Below are 14245 nucleotides of genomic sequence, written 5' to 3'. Positions count from 1 at the left end.
GTGAAGAGGATGGATTCAAGATTAGCACCTCCCCCTGACCTACCCTGAAACTTGAAAGCACAATATTCAACTTCATATGGAAAACCAAAAAATTCCTAGGCTAGCTAAAAAATATCTAGAGGTATTATCAGTCATAATTTTAAGCTGTACTACACAACTATAGCAACAAGAATTGCAAGGTATTAAAACAAAAACAGAAAGTTCAATGGAACTGAATTAAAGATCCTGAAGTAATAAATCCACATACCATTTGCAGGAAAACAGATGAAACTAGAAGAAAATCACACTGAGTGAGGTAACCCAGAAAGACAAGCACAGCATATATACTCACATATAAGTAGACATTAGCTATTAAGTAAAGGATACCCATGCTATAATCCACAAATCTAGCTAAGTAACAAGGAGGGCTTGAGGGGGGACACATAGATCTCCCTGGGAAAGGGAAAGGGAATAGATTTTGTAAGTGGACTGGGAATAAATGGGAATAGGAACAGGAGGGTTCAGTTGGTGGGGAATAATGCAGGGAGAGAGTACTTGGGAGACATGACTAGAAACTGGGTGCATTTGGGAAGTGATGTAGAAACCTAGTGCAGTGGTAAGCTCCTGGAATCTACAAGTGACCTTATCAAAAGCCTCCCAGTAATGGGGGTTATGGAGCCTGAATTGCCCACCTTCTATAACCAGGCAAGGCTCCTAGCAGTGGCACAAGGACATCAACCCAGCCACAAACCTTTGACCTAGAATATGTCCTGTCTGCAAGATGTGCTGGAGTAATGTAAGTGTAGAACTTGTGGGAGTGGCCAACCAATGATTGACTTAAGTTGAGGCCCACACCACAAGAAGGAGCCCACACTGGACACTGTGTGGGTAGTCCAGAACTAGATGGCTTGTCAGCTCAGAGACCCAGGAGAGAACTAAGTATGACTAGCAAAAAAAAAAAAAAAAAAGTCATAAGAATGTTTTCCAATGATACTTATAGCCAAGTCCAACTGTCATCAGAGGGAAGTCATCCAGCAAATAACAGGAGCAGTTACCAAGAAACACAGCCAAACACTAGGTGAGCCAGGGATATCCCACAGAAGAGAGGGAGGAAGGATTATAGGAACCAGAGCAGCAGAGGACATCACAAGAATAGGTCACAAAATCAACTAAGCAGGGCTCATAGGGGCTCGCAGAGACTGAAGTAATAAGATGAACCCTGTGTGGGTCTGAGCCAGGTGCTTTACATATACATTATGATTGTGTAGCTTGGTGTTCTTGTGGGACCCTTGACAGTGAGTGGGAGTGGTGGTATCTCTGACTCCTTTGCTTGAGCTTGACACCCTTTACCTCCTGCTGCATTGCCTAGTCTAGCCTTGACATGAGGGTTTGTGCCTAGTCTCATTGTAACTTGTTACACCAAGTATGGTGAACACCCTGGGATGCTTGATTTTTTTTTTTTTTTTTTGGTAATGAAAGAGTGGTTCCTGGGGAGAGGATGATGGCGGAAGGAAATGGTAGGAATGATGTGGTCTAGATATAATGTATAAAAAGAATAGAAAATAAATAAAAACTTAAAAAAAGAGAGTCATTTTTTGGCTCTAGAAAGAGAGAAGAACAGAAGAGGCTGACAAAGTCTTTTCCCTCAGATCTAACACATGCTGCTAGTGGAAATTGAGAGAATCTTACCTTCATTACAGGCAAGGTGGGCAAAAAAAGCAATGATCTGCACAGTTTTCCCAAGCCCTGCTTCATCAGCTAATATGCCATTGAGATTCTTCCGGTATAGTTTGGCCAACCAGTCAAGGCCTATCTTCTGATAGTCTCGGAGAGCACCATACAACAAAGATGGAGCGCTAAACTTCACCTACAGTGACAGACAGACCAGCCAAACAATAAGTAATTGGCACGCCTTTCAGAGCCTAAATCTAGACACTATCCTAAATGATTTACAGAACATGAGGGCACAAGAATTGCCTTTCTAGCAATTCCTGTGGAGCACGTTGGGAGTCCAGAAAAGCTTTCCTCACCGCAGTTGTGACTCGGGCACTGCCCTTAGGGAGGATGGCTTCAGCCACAGCAGTAACTTCTGTGATGTCCTTGGTGTTGGATTTTCCAATGCTCATTCTCTCTGCAGCTTTAAACTGGTCCATGATGAAGAGCGAATCAATGAGAACGGAGTCCCTCCGGCTCTCCCTGTCACTAGGACAGTCTTCTGCATCTACGACAACAATGAAATGGATACAACTAGGACTGCTAAGAGTTTTATGAGCCTAAATATAGAAGGGGCGGGGAGGCAGGGAAAATAAAGAATTGATACATATTAGTCACTGCAATCCATGTTTATACATCTACAATGCCATAAATGAATGACTCTTAGGAAAAGCCACAATTAACTATATCTGGGACGCAAAGCATAATCTGCCCCAGCCTGGTATCCAGGAAATGGTTCTGTTGATTGAAAACCAATGATGTAGACAGGAATACAAGTGTCTCAGGTCTAATGATCTCCCTTCTACTGCCATCAAAAAAGAAAAAAAAAGGAGGAGAGGGGGGAATTAAAAACATCACCCAAGTGTGAAAGCAAGGACGAAGCTTTTGCCTCTGATCCTAGGTCTTCCTATAGACGGGGGACTGTGAAAAGCCCTCAGTTGCACAGGAGACCCTCTGACAATGGTCTCAACCCTTCTTGTACTCTCTCTTCCCTCTCACATGCTTTTATATCTATTTAATAAACAGAAGAATCAAAATGAGAAAGGACAGCCTGCAGGACTGCGTATCAGTATGGAATGCCTACCATGAAAACCCTTCAAGTTAATAAGCAAACAGCACAGCCTAGACAAACAAGGAGGTGCTTAGGTTCAGAAACCACAACACAGATCTAAAGAAAAACATTTTCTCATCCTTCATAGTTCACCAAGTATTCTGGTAAATGTACCAAGTACAAACCACAGAACTTGCTGGGGGTAGGACAGATCTTTAATCCCAGAACCCGGGCGAGGCAGAGGCAGGCAGGAGTTTGAGGCCAGTGTGGTCTACAGAGAGCTCTAGGTCAGCACAAACAAAACACCACAGCACTTAAAGAAAGCCGCAAATAAAATGCACATTTTTCCCTCGCTCAAATTTTTTTTTAACTCTTTGTTTACAATTACACACAAGCTTTATCCTATTCAAAGCAGAAAACCCCTCACATCTCACAGGGATTGAAGAACCTGTCTTGGGTCCAATACTTTCAATTTCTTACATCTTATTAAATCTTATTTTGGCTTTCGCTTTAAACCTGAATTCTTTTTTTTTTTTGGTTCTTTTTTTCGGAGCTGGGGACCGAACCCAGGGCCTTGCGCTTCCTAGGCAAGCGCTCTACCACTGAGCTAAATCCCCAACCCCTAAACCTGAATTCTTTACAACACTAAAAACATACCTTCTTCGCCACTTGATTCTTCATGATCAGGTTCAGGCTGCGGCCACTGAAAATTTGGCAGAAAGGCACCTTCATACAACTTCATCAAATCAATTAAGGGCAACTCAGCTGGAAAGAATACCAGGAAGAAACAAGATTATTTTCTAACTGTAATTTAGGAGCAAAGGAAAACAATCACTCAGAAAAGCACAGCAAAAAACTGGGTAGCTTGTCACGTACATTCCTCTGCCTAAAACAGAAGATGCAGGATGGCATTGTTTGTTCAAAAAGAGTAGAATTAGACGTTTCCATAGCTCTTGATTTTATGTATGTATGTATGTATGTATGTATGTATGTATGTATGTATGTATGTATGTATGTATTTCACATACAGTCAACTGAGCACACATCTGAAACCTGAAACTTCAGAACATTATTTTTTCTTAAAAAAAAGTTTTGAATTTTAAAGCATTTTGGATTCTGGATTTTTAGATTAGAAATGTACGGGGCTGGAGAGATGGCTCAGTGGTTAAGAGCACTGACTGCTCTTGCAAAGGTCCTGAGTTCAAATCCCAGCAACCACATGGTGGCTCACAACCATCTGTAATGAGATCTGATGTCCTTTCTAGTGTGCCTGAAGACAGCTACAGTGTACTTATATATAATAAATAAATTTAAAAAAAAAGAAATTTATAGCTTACAAATTCTAAAAGTACATTTATTTTCCAAAAACTAAAATGATGCCCATAATTAATACAAAGTCTAAATATTTTCTCTTTTCGTTAACTTTATTAGTATTGACATTTTTAGGTTTAATTATTTTATTTTATGTGTGTGCTTTGCATGTGTGTATGTATGTCTGCACCATGTGCAGGTCTGGTACCCACAGATGCCAGAAGAGTACACTGGATCCCTCAGAACTGGAATTACAGATGCTGCCATACAGGTGCTAGAAATCAAACCTTTGTCCTCCAGAAGAACAGTTGGTGCTGTTAACTGCTGAGCCATGTCTCCAAGCCCTAATATTAATTAATTTTCAGACAGCATTTTACTATGTAACCAGGTTGGAATGGACCAGGCAAAGACAGTACCGTTAAGCAAACAAACAAAAAAGATATGCCAGGTAGGGTGGCATACACCTTTAATCTTAGAACTCAAATGACAAAGGAAGGAACTCACTTCTGTAAGGTCAAGACCAGCCTGGTCTACATAGAGTTTCAGTCTAACCATGGTTACACAGTGAGACCTTGTTGAAGGAAGGAAGGAGGGAGGAAGGAGAGGGAGGACAAGAGAGGAGAGGGGAGGAGGAGGAGGAAGGGACAAAGGGAGGGGAGGGAGGGGAGGGGGGGGAGGGGAGGGAGGGGAGGGGAGGGGGAGGGGAGGGGAGGGGGAGGGAGGGGAGGGGGAGGGGAGGGAGGGAGGAGGGAGGGGAGGGAGGGAGGGGGGGAAAGGCTAGAGGGAGATGGTGGCTCCGTGGGTAAGAGCACTTATAGCTTTTGCAGAGGATCCAAGTTTGATTCCCAGCTTCCTCATAAACAAGCATCTCTAACCCCAGTTACACAGGATCTGCTACCAGAAGACTCATCATGGCAGCCACCAAGCACACATGTGGTACACATACATAAACACAGGTAAAACACTCAATAAAATAAAATGAATAAATCTAATTTAAATTTTTATTTAAAACTTTACAAAAATTACTTAAAGCTAAGTTTTTCTTCCAACTGAGACTATAAAATGAGTGGAGAACAATGTGTTCCCCAGCTAATGGCAGCTTCTAAAGATCTCTGTATGGAAACACGTTGAGTCACACATGCTTAAGCTGATGAACCTGCTAGAGTTTCTGGAAACATATGGAAAGCTGAGAGGCTTTGGATTTAACAGTTTATTATATTCCACTATAGAAAATTCCCAGGAACAAGCAAGTTGTTTGACTAAGTGTCCAACTATACCTGACAAGTACAGACACAAAGACTCTTAGAGTCCAGCATTACCAGCTCTGTCTATTCAAGACTAGTAAAATCTTTTTTAATTCACTCACTTATAATTTTAAAACCCAACTCACTAAATTAACAGACAAGTGTGGAATTAAGCCACATGAAATCAAACATTAACCATAAGCATATGTGTGTGGTGTTTATAATGCACTTCTCCCAACTTTTCTGAATATCTGAAAAATCTGTCTCCATATCATATATATCTATATAACTGGATAAAACAGAAAAGTGCTAATAAGATGATTCGATAAAATGTCTTAGAAAAAATTAATTAACACCCTGAAAGCAACATCATCCACATTGGTAAAACAGAAGATATATATATCTCATATCCTTTTTGGACAAAACATAAGTGGTTCAAATTAACCTTCAAATTAATCTTTGCCTCATATCCACAAAGAAAATTCCAACAGGTTCCTGAGGACTGTGGTGTTGAGTCTAACCCATGAATCTAGTTCAAAGATTAAACTCAACCCAATCTAGACAAGAGAAGGCCCAGCAACCCTGCTTCCCTCCTGACAGTCCACCCTCCACACTGACCAGGGCTGGCTTGATCTGTTCTAACACTCTGGAAACCAGTCCAAGCTGAGAAAACCGCCATCACCAGTGAGAGTCTTCCCATCTGCTCACATCAAGCCTCTTGAAGGCTTCACCTTGTACCAAGAAGGTGTAGCCATAGTTACCGAGAGAGAGGGCTGCCCAACTCCTGAACCACAGAGGGGTGAAGTTGTAAGTGTTATTTCCACATGCACTCCAGCAAACCAAGGACGCAAAGTTTCATGAGTCAGCTACCACAATGAGGAAATAAAGGAGGCTATCAAGTAAGATGCTCACACCCATGATCCTTGCAGAGGAAGGTGGGGAGGGACAGACAAGGATACTACTGTTGTGTTCTTAAAAGAGACATAATTTAAAGAACACAGACTAGGGGGTCTGAGAAGATGGCTCAGTGGGTAAAGGGCTTGCTGTACAAACAGAAGGTCTGGAGTTCAGATCCCCAGCACTCACGCTACGTGGCTGTAGTAGTCCGCCTACAAACCCAGGCAGACAGGGAAGTAAGCCAGCCAATTGGAAAGCTATGGGTTCAAGTGAGAGTCCTTGCTTCAATGTATCAAAAATAAGATGAAGACACCCAGCATCAATCTCTGTCCTAGACAGACACAGATATAAACACACACACACACACACACACACACACACACCTGAAAACACATGTGCCCACATAGATACATGTATACATGAATACATACACACACAAAGGACACAGATTAGACAGCAACTATATCCCTCTTTGAATAAACATCTCATCCTGGTAGGCCTGAAAAATCTGCCCGAATCAAGTTCCAGTGAGTTGTTAAGACAAACAGAACACCATCAACAGAGCCTGGGGCTCATAAGAATCATCAGAATCATGTCTCAAATATGTCACACACAAAATTACCAAGCACAGGGCTGGGACTGTAGCTAGTTACCCTGCAACTACATAGCTCTAGGTTTGATCCCCACTCCCCAAGGAAGAAGGGGGAGACTAAGATTAAAACAAACTATGGGTAAAAGTTAAATTAATGTTAGAGTGGAAAAGACTTAGAAGACAATGGACAGAAGAAAAACAGATCCAGGGATTTAATAACATAAACTCAAAATACAGAAACTGAAAATTAGCTTGTCAAAATACGAAAAGAAATAAGTACCTATTCTTGTGCTACAAAAGTTTAACATGTTTGTCAGTAGCTGATGGCATCAAGACGTCAACCATTAACAGTTAGGACTCTGCAGACTACATAATGTGACTCCAAGGGCTTCCCTAGTGTACATTTGGATAACACTGCACCCACCATCCAATGCTAGTCCATGACTCTTCAAAGTGTAAACCAGAGCTGGGAATGTATAGAGCTCGAGTGGGTACAGCGTTGACCAGTAGGCTCAGTGCTCTAGGTTCACTCTCCAGAGTAAATAAAATAAAATAAAGCAAAACAAAAGAAACAGAATATAAACTGGGCCTTTCAAAAGCCACCCTGACAAAAGGCAGGTAAGAATCATCTATAACATATTCCTACCCTTTCTGGAGGATGTTAGGGTAACTTTATGCTGAAACCTCTAAGGGCAGTGTGAGATATGTAAATTCTAAACAAGTGTCAATTTTAAAACAAACAAACAAACAAACAAACAAACAGACGGAGTTTCTTTATGTAGCCCTGGCTGGCCAATTAATTGCTCTGTAGACTAGGCTACCCTCAAACTCAGAGATTCACTTTCCTCTGCTGAAACTTAAAAATGTGCACCACCACTGTAAGTCTCACTTCTAGACAGATACAAAATCCTAGAAAAATAATCTTAAGTGCACCAAACAGAGCACACAACAAAAAGAGTATCACACTGGTAAGCACAGTTCAACATACATTTATTTATTTATTTATTTATTTATTTATTTTTTATTTATTTATTTATTTATTTATTTATTTATTTATTTTCATTTATTGAAACACAACAACTCAAACCTATACCTGAAAGAAGAAACCATGAAAGAACTTAATCTAGTGAGACATGGGTTATCCTAAAGCAACAGGAATCAGGGTGGTGTGATTTCATATAGAAATTGATACAAAGCAGCCAGTAGGCCACAGAAGGAAGCATTGTGTAGAAGAAGGCAGTTTACATCATTGGAGCAGACTATAAGGAAGGAGGGCACTGGAAATACAGTTTGGTGGTAGAATGCTTGCTGGCATATATACGGCCCTAAATTCAATTCCCAGCACCAAAACAAAAGGTACAAACAAGATATCTCAGAGAGCAAAGGGCATATAGCACCAGGCTTAAAGACTTGAGTCCAAACCTCAGAACTACACGGTAGAAAAACTGACCAGTCCTCTAAGTTATCCTCTGATTTTCACATGTTTGCCATGACACATAAAAATAAACAAATGTAATTTTTTTAAATTAAACGGTTTTTTTCAACAATTTAGACTGTTAAGAAGAGTCATCGAAGTGTAAAAACCGAAAGAACAAGCTGCATGAGGCAAAGCATGTTTTTCCACTAAGACATGTAAACGAATAACCACAGACTGTGCAATGTGTCCATGTGAATGCTGCTGACTCTAAAGTGAACTTGCTCCTATCTGCCTCACCAGGGAGGGGCAAGGAAGCAAATTTCAAGAACAACCCCTGTTATAGAGGAGCAGACACTATAGGACTCTAGTCTTGTTTTCTTGGTGTTTTCTCACTAGGTCTCACAAATCTCCTTACACAGCTTGGTTCATAGACTGCGTTCTGACATAAGTCACATAGAAATATTCACCAATGTCTGAGCATTTGACAATGGAATTATAACATTTTAGCGCAATTATTAATACCATCAAGATACAAACTCCAAATATTTTTAAAATATTCAGTAAAATGTTCCCATGTGACTGTTTAATGCCAAGTATTTTTAGTAAGATAGTGACAACATACCTTCTTTGGCCAGATTAGAAAGTTCTGTGTGGTGGTCTACAAGCCCTTCATGTGCTTCTTCCTCTTCAATGGTCTCTTCTTCATCTTCCACTAAAATAGTTATCAGAGGTCAGGCTCATGCAAAACTTCACTTGAGCTCAACACTGCTAATATTATTAGGTTTCAAAACTGTTCTACAGCCATTAAAGAACCTGAATGTAAATACTTTAATTTTTCAGGTTGATTCTGGAAATCATTGTTAAACAAGCAACTAATGAGAAATGTTTTCTCTTTCCTGTCAGCCTGACATCCACAACCTGGTTCTTTCAATATGCAATGGACCTCACTAGCTCAGAATGCTGGCTAACTTCTCTCCCATTACAGTGCCACCAGAGAGACTATATACTTACTTCCCATGATGCATGCTTTTTAGGAACTCATCACTGCCTACCACACAGACAAGGGACATAACTTAAACCAACTCACACTCTCAGCCCTAACCCTGGGCCTTGCCCCTCTCCTAGCACAGGAGCCAGAACTCTTGTAAAGGACTCTTCAGCTTCCCCCAAACACAACTCCTCATCACTAGGCAATCTCAGAGGTGAGAGAGCTGGCTAGAAAGGCTGCACCCTCCATCCTCAGCAGCATTCTTCTTGTCCATACTATTTGATGAACTTTCCCTTCTCAAACACACACACATCTGCATGTGGACTCATAACATGCGCACACGCACACACTCTACCACATCCCCAAATTCCTCAGCTCTTTGCTACAAATCCTCTAGCACCCAACAAAGTTGATAAGGCATTAGATTCCACATCCCTGGGTCCTGGACACATCTAGTCCTAAACACAAACAGCCTGGTGGAACCTTTCAAGACAAGCCAGACCTGTCCTGGAATTTATTTCTGCCATTTTTTTCTGCATGTAACTGAGTAGATGGTTTAGGAGAAGGAATAGTAACAGGTGTGATAACCATGCTGAAGTCCCAACTGGAGGACAGCCTGGGGCTAAACAACATTACCACATGCCTATCAGGCAAAGTACTTCCTACCGATTTTTCCTACTTTCCCTAAATTAACCCACTACCTAACAAGGTAGCCTACAAATCAGTCAAACAGTCACATCTATATTCTACAAAGAAAGTCATCTAAAGTCACTATACAAGGCTGGATTCTCCCCAATCTCTTTTCAGTCATCCCATCCACTGCTAGCTGCACTGATAAACATATCCTAGCCTTCCAACATCAACAGGTAGCCAGGGAAAGAAAGGCAGAATCACAGCCCAGGTCCTTCAAAGAGGACATCTGCTTGGCTGGAGGTACCAGAATTGTGCCTGTCTTCCACCTTCTGCCAGCTTCAGTGCTAGCAGTCAGAGCTGTGAGAGTAGCTAAAAACGGAGAATAGCTAAAAGAGACAAATGCTAAGGCAGGAGCACACATGACAAACAAGTGCCTTTTGAAGAATACCAAGTTTCTATGTCAACACAGGACAATGGAACCCAAAGTCCTAGCTCCAGTGGGCCACTGTTACTCGATTTATCTTTTGGAGTAAAACTTAACACTGACAGTTATTATACTAATCATACAGCTGAACTCTCCCAAACAATAATCAACCCCCAGTAAAACCTCAAACTTAGAAAGTCTGGAAATTTACACAGCCAGCAAATCACAGATAGCTTCTCCTAAGCCATCTACTCAGTTACGTGCTGCTGTGACCCCTGGGCACTTACTTATGCAGCACCTGTTATATTACACACTGTCGTGTTTCCTTAAACTCTACTCCTGTTATATTACACACTGTTATATTACACACTGTTATAATACAGCACCTGTTATATCACACAGTTATATCACACACTGTTATATCACACACTGTTATATCACACAGTTATATCACACACTGTTATATTACACACTTATATTACACACTGTTATATTACAGCACCTGTTATATACACACTGTCGTGTTTCCTTAAACTCTACTCCTGCTTCCTTCCTACGACCAGGAGCCAGTACACATTTGTTTGCCAACAGGTCAGAAACCATGGACACAGTCTGATCTCAAGTCACTCACACTGGAGTTACCTCTGTGTTCTACTGAGCCCAGTGCCAGCATTTAAACAGGACTAGGGCTCCTCCCCAAGAGCCCAACATAGGAACTGTGGTAGGCACATCTACCCTAATGTACTAAGGGGTCTTGAGACAGGATCAGACCTGCCCCTGAATCAACTCTGTGCACCTCTAAGGCTTTCCTGGGTTTTCAGAGAATCACAAAATAAGATAGCGCCAAATTGCTACAGAAACACCCCAAGTCCTCTGAAGGTACCAAAAGTCACTCTTTTTATGCAAATGTTCCAGGATAAATACAAAGATCAAACTTTCTAACCAACTGAAAATAAGAGTCCATGGCCAAAGTCAACACAGCCAAGTAACTATGACAATAAAGACTGCACATTTTGCTTGTGATCTCAAGGCCCTAAAGCATCAAAGGAGTAGGGAACAGACCTTCATCATCAGTCAAAGATGTGCTAGCTTTTCTTTTCCTTCCAGATATTCCTAGATCCTGAAAGAGAACAGAAGTCATGTGAGAGGTAGCAACACAGATTGGATGTCCAGGCACCTGCTGGGCAATCATAGCAGCATGGAGCAGAGTGAGGATGCAGACCTCAGTCACTGTATTCAAACACGTTCTCTCAATTCACAGGTTCATACCCAAGTACAGAGGGGTTAAGTGGCACTGTATCATCATCATCTCCTCCTCTTCCTCTTCTTCCTCTTCCTCTTCTTCCTCCATCCCCTTCCTCCCTTCCCCTCCTCCCCTTCCCCTCTTCTTCCTTCTTTTTCTTGTTTGTGTTTTGGGTTTGTTTTTCAAGACAGAGCTTCTCTGTGTTGCCCTGGCTGTCCTGAAACTAAGTAGACCAGGTTGACCTCAAAGTCACAGAGATCCACCTGCCTCTGTCCAGCATACTAGGATTAAAGGTGTGCACCATCATCACCCAGCGCCATTTTCAAAGCACACTGATTTCATAGATTAGTAACTTATCGGGTGATATAGGAAGACCACTGTGTCAGAGCACATCAAGCAACTGTACTCACCATAGAGTGTTCTGGTGATGTATCAAATCCCTTTAATCTGGACTCTTTCCCTAAAAAGACAAAAAATACAGTATTTTCACCAAGGCTGTAGCAAAATAATGCTTTTTAATTCAGCAAGTGCTGTCTACTTATGCAAGCAAACAGAGTCCTAAGGCTGTCGACATTCAAGGACAGGAAGTATGAGTCCCACCTCCTCCCCCCTGTAGAATAAACCCAGCCTCATTCCTCTCAGTAACCCAGGACAGCTGCTTTCATCTTATGGCTCCTTTTTAAAAAGTGCTTGTTGTTGGGGTTTTGTTGTTGTTTGTTTGTTTGTTTGTTTGTTGGAGTCAGAGTCGCACTGACTGAGTTCAGACTAGCTTCAAATTCACAAGCCCCCTGCCTCTAATTGTCAAGTGCTGGGATTCAAACATGTGTCTCATTGTGAAGCTCTCATTACTGTGCCAGGCTCTCATTTTACATTTCTACAACTTTAGCATCTCAGCTGCTCCCTCACTAATATTTTGAGAGGTATGTGGGCTCTTGGAACAACATTCCAAAGACAGTGAATGCCACTTGTGTTGGTGTAAGTATTCAATAAGTGGGGGAGCAACTACTGCAGAAATATCTCAGTGGGGCAGAGGCACTGCACCAGCCCAATCCCCAAAGAGCCCTATGACTGACAAATGAGTCAACTGGTTTGTTTACTGACCAGAACATGACCTAAATTCTGAAAGCATTCAGAGTTGACCAACTTTGGGGTACTGGCACATACCATCACATGACAAAAGAGCACACATATATGAGTACATATGTATATATAAAAGACTGTTGCTGGGCCTGGTGGTGACACCTTTTAATCCCAGCACTCTGGTACTGAAGACTAATATTACCTACATACTGAGTTTTAGGTGAACATGAGTTACAGAGTGAGATCCTATCCTATCCTCCCCATTCATATATTTGTGTTTGTGTGTGTGTGTGTGTGTGTGTGTGTGCGCGCGCGCGCGCGTGCGTGCGTGCAACCATAAAACAATTAAGCAGAACAAATGCATGCACGTGCTCTCCCTGACCCAATGAGCTCTCTAGCCAAAACCAGGAAGTTGCATAAAATATACTCTAAAGGTGCAAAGCCTGTGTGCATGTGTCCTGGAAGATAAACACGAGGCCTCACAAATGCTAGGAGGCACTCTTATTCCTGAGATTGAGACTGCTTTTAATTTTCTTTCTTCTCTAGCAAGGATGCCCAAGGAAAAGAAGGCCAAGGGGAAGAAGGTGGCCCTGGCCACCACTGTCATCAAGAAACAAGAGGCCAAAAAGGTGGTCAATCCTTTGTTTTAAAGAAAGGCCCAAGAACTTTGGCAATGGGCAGGACAGCCAGCCACAAGAGATCTAACACGCTTTGTCAAATGGCCCTGCAGGCAAAAAGCCATCCTCTACAAGCGGCTCACAGTACCTCTTGCCATCAACCAGTTTACCCAGGCCCTGGACAGGCAAACAGTGAATAAGCTGCTTAAGCTTGCCCACAAGTACAGGCCAGAGACAAAGCAGAAGAAGCAAAGGCTGCTGGCCCGAGCTGAGAAGAAAGCTGCTGGCAAAGGGGACATCCCAACTAAGAGATCACATGTCCTCCGAGCAGGGGTCAATACAGTCACCACCTTGGTGGAGAACAAGAAGGCTCAGCTGGTGGTGATTGCTCATGATGTAGACCCCGTTGAGCTGGTGGTTTTCCTGCCTGCCCTGGGTCGAATGATGGGGGTGCCCTACTACATCATCAAGGGAAAGGCCAGGCTGGGGCGCCTGGTCCACAGGAAGACGTGCACCACTGTTGCCTTCACACAGGTTAACTCGGAAGACAAGGGTGCTCTGGCTAAGCTGGTGGAAGCTATTAGGACCAATTATAATGACAGATATGACGAGATCCGCCACCACTGGGGAGGCAACGTTCTGAGTCCTAAGTCTATAGCTTGCATTGCCAAACTGGAAAAAGCAAAGGCTAAAGAACTCGCCACTAAACTGGGTTAAATATACGCTAAGTTTTCTGTACATAAATATAATTACAAAATTAAAAAAAAAAACAAAAAACTGCTTTTAAAAACCTCATAAAATGGCTCAATGGGTAAAAGCACCTGCCATCAACCTGATAGTCTAAGGCCAATCCCTAGAACCCATATAAAAGAAGAAAAACCAAGTTGTATTTAGAACTCCATAGGCACATGGTAGCACACATTCACCCATACACCTCATACAATACACAATAAATAAATCTGCAAAAACATTAAAAAAAAAATCATAGCTGGGCCAGTAAAATCAGAAGGTTGAAGATCCTTACCACCAAGCCTGACAGCCTGAGTTTGGTCCTCA

At 42.1% G+C, this 14245-nt stretch overlaps 1 protein-coding gene and 1 pseudogene across 1 annotated transcript in view; one reads left to right on the top strand and one right to left on the bottom strand.

The window, feature by feature from the left end:
* Positions 1-14245, bottom strand: part of Ep400 (E1A binding protein p400) — a 106674-nt gene that overhangs the window by 53812 nt on the left and 38617 nt on the right. The window contains exons 10-15 of the mRNA XM_032886868.1: positions 11903-11952; positions 11312-11369; positions 8827-8916; positions 3401-3508; positions 2010-2200; positions 1669-1846 (exon numbers count right to left, since the gene is read on the bottom strand). Coding sequence (XP_032742759.1) covers positions 1669-1846; positions 2010-2200; positions 3401-3508; positions 8827-8916; positions 11312-11369; positions 11903-11952 — 675 coding nt within the window. The remainder of the gene's footprint in view (positions 1-1668; positions 1847-2009; positions 2201-3400; positions 3509-8826; positions 8917-11311; positions 11370-11902; positions 11953-14245) is intronic.
* On the top strand, positions 13124-13906 carry LOC116885571 (annotated as a pseudogene).

Source organism: Rattus rattus, chromosome 16, assembly GCF_011064425.1.
Source record: "Rattus rattus isolate New Zealand chromosome 16, Rrattus_CSIRO_v1, whole genome shotgun sequence".
Lineage (NCBI taxonomy): Eukaryota > Metazoa > Chordata > Mammalia > Rodentia > Muridae > Rattus > Rattus rattus.
The sequence above is the reverse complement of the archived record's forward strand: the minus strand, read 5'-3'. Positions and strand labels throughout refer to the sequence as shown.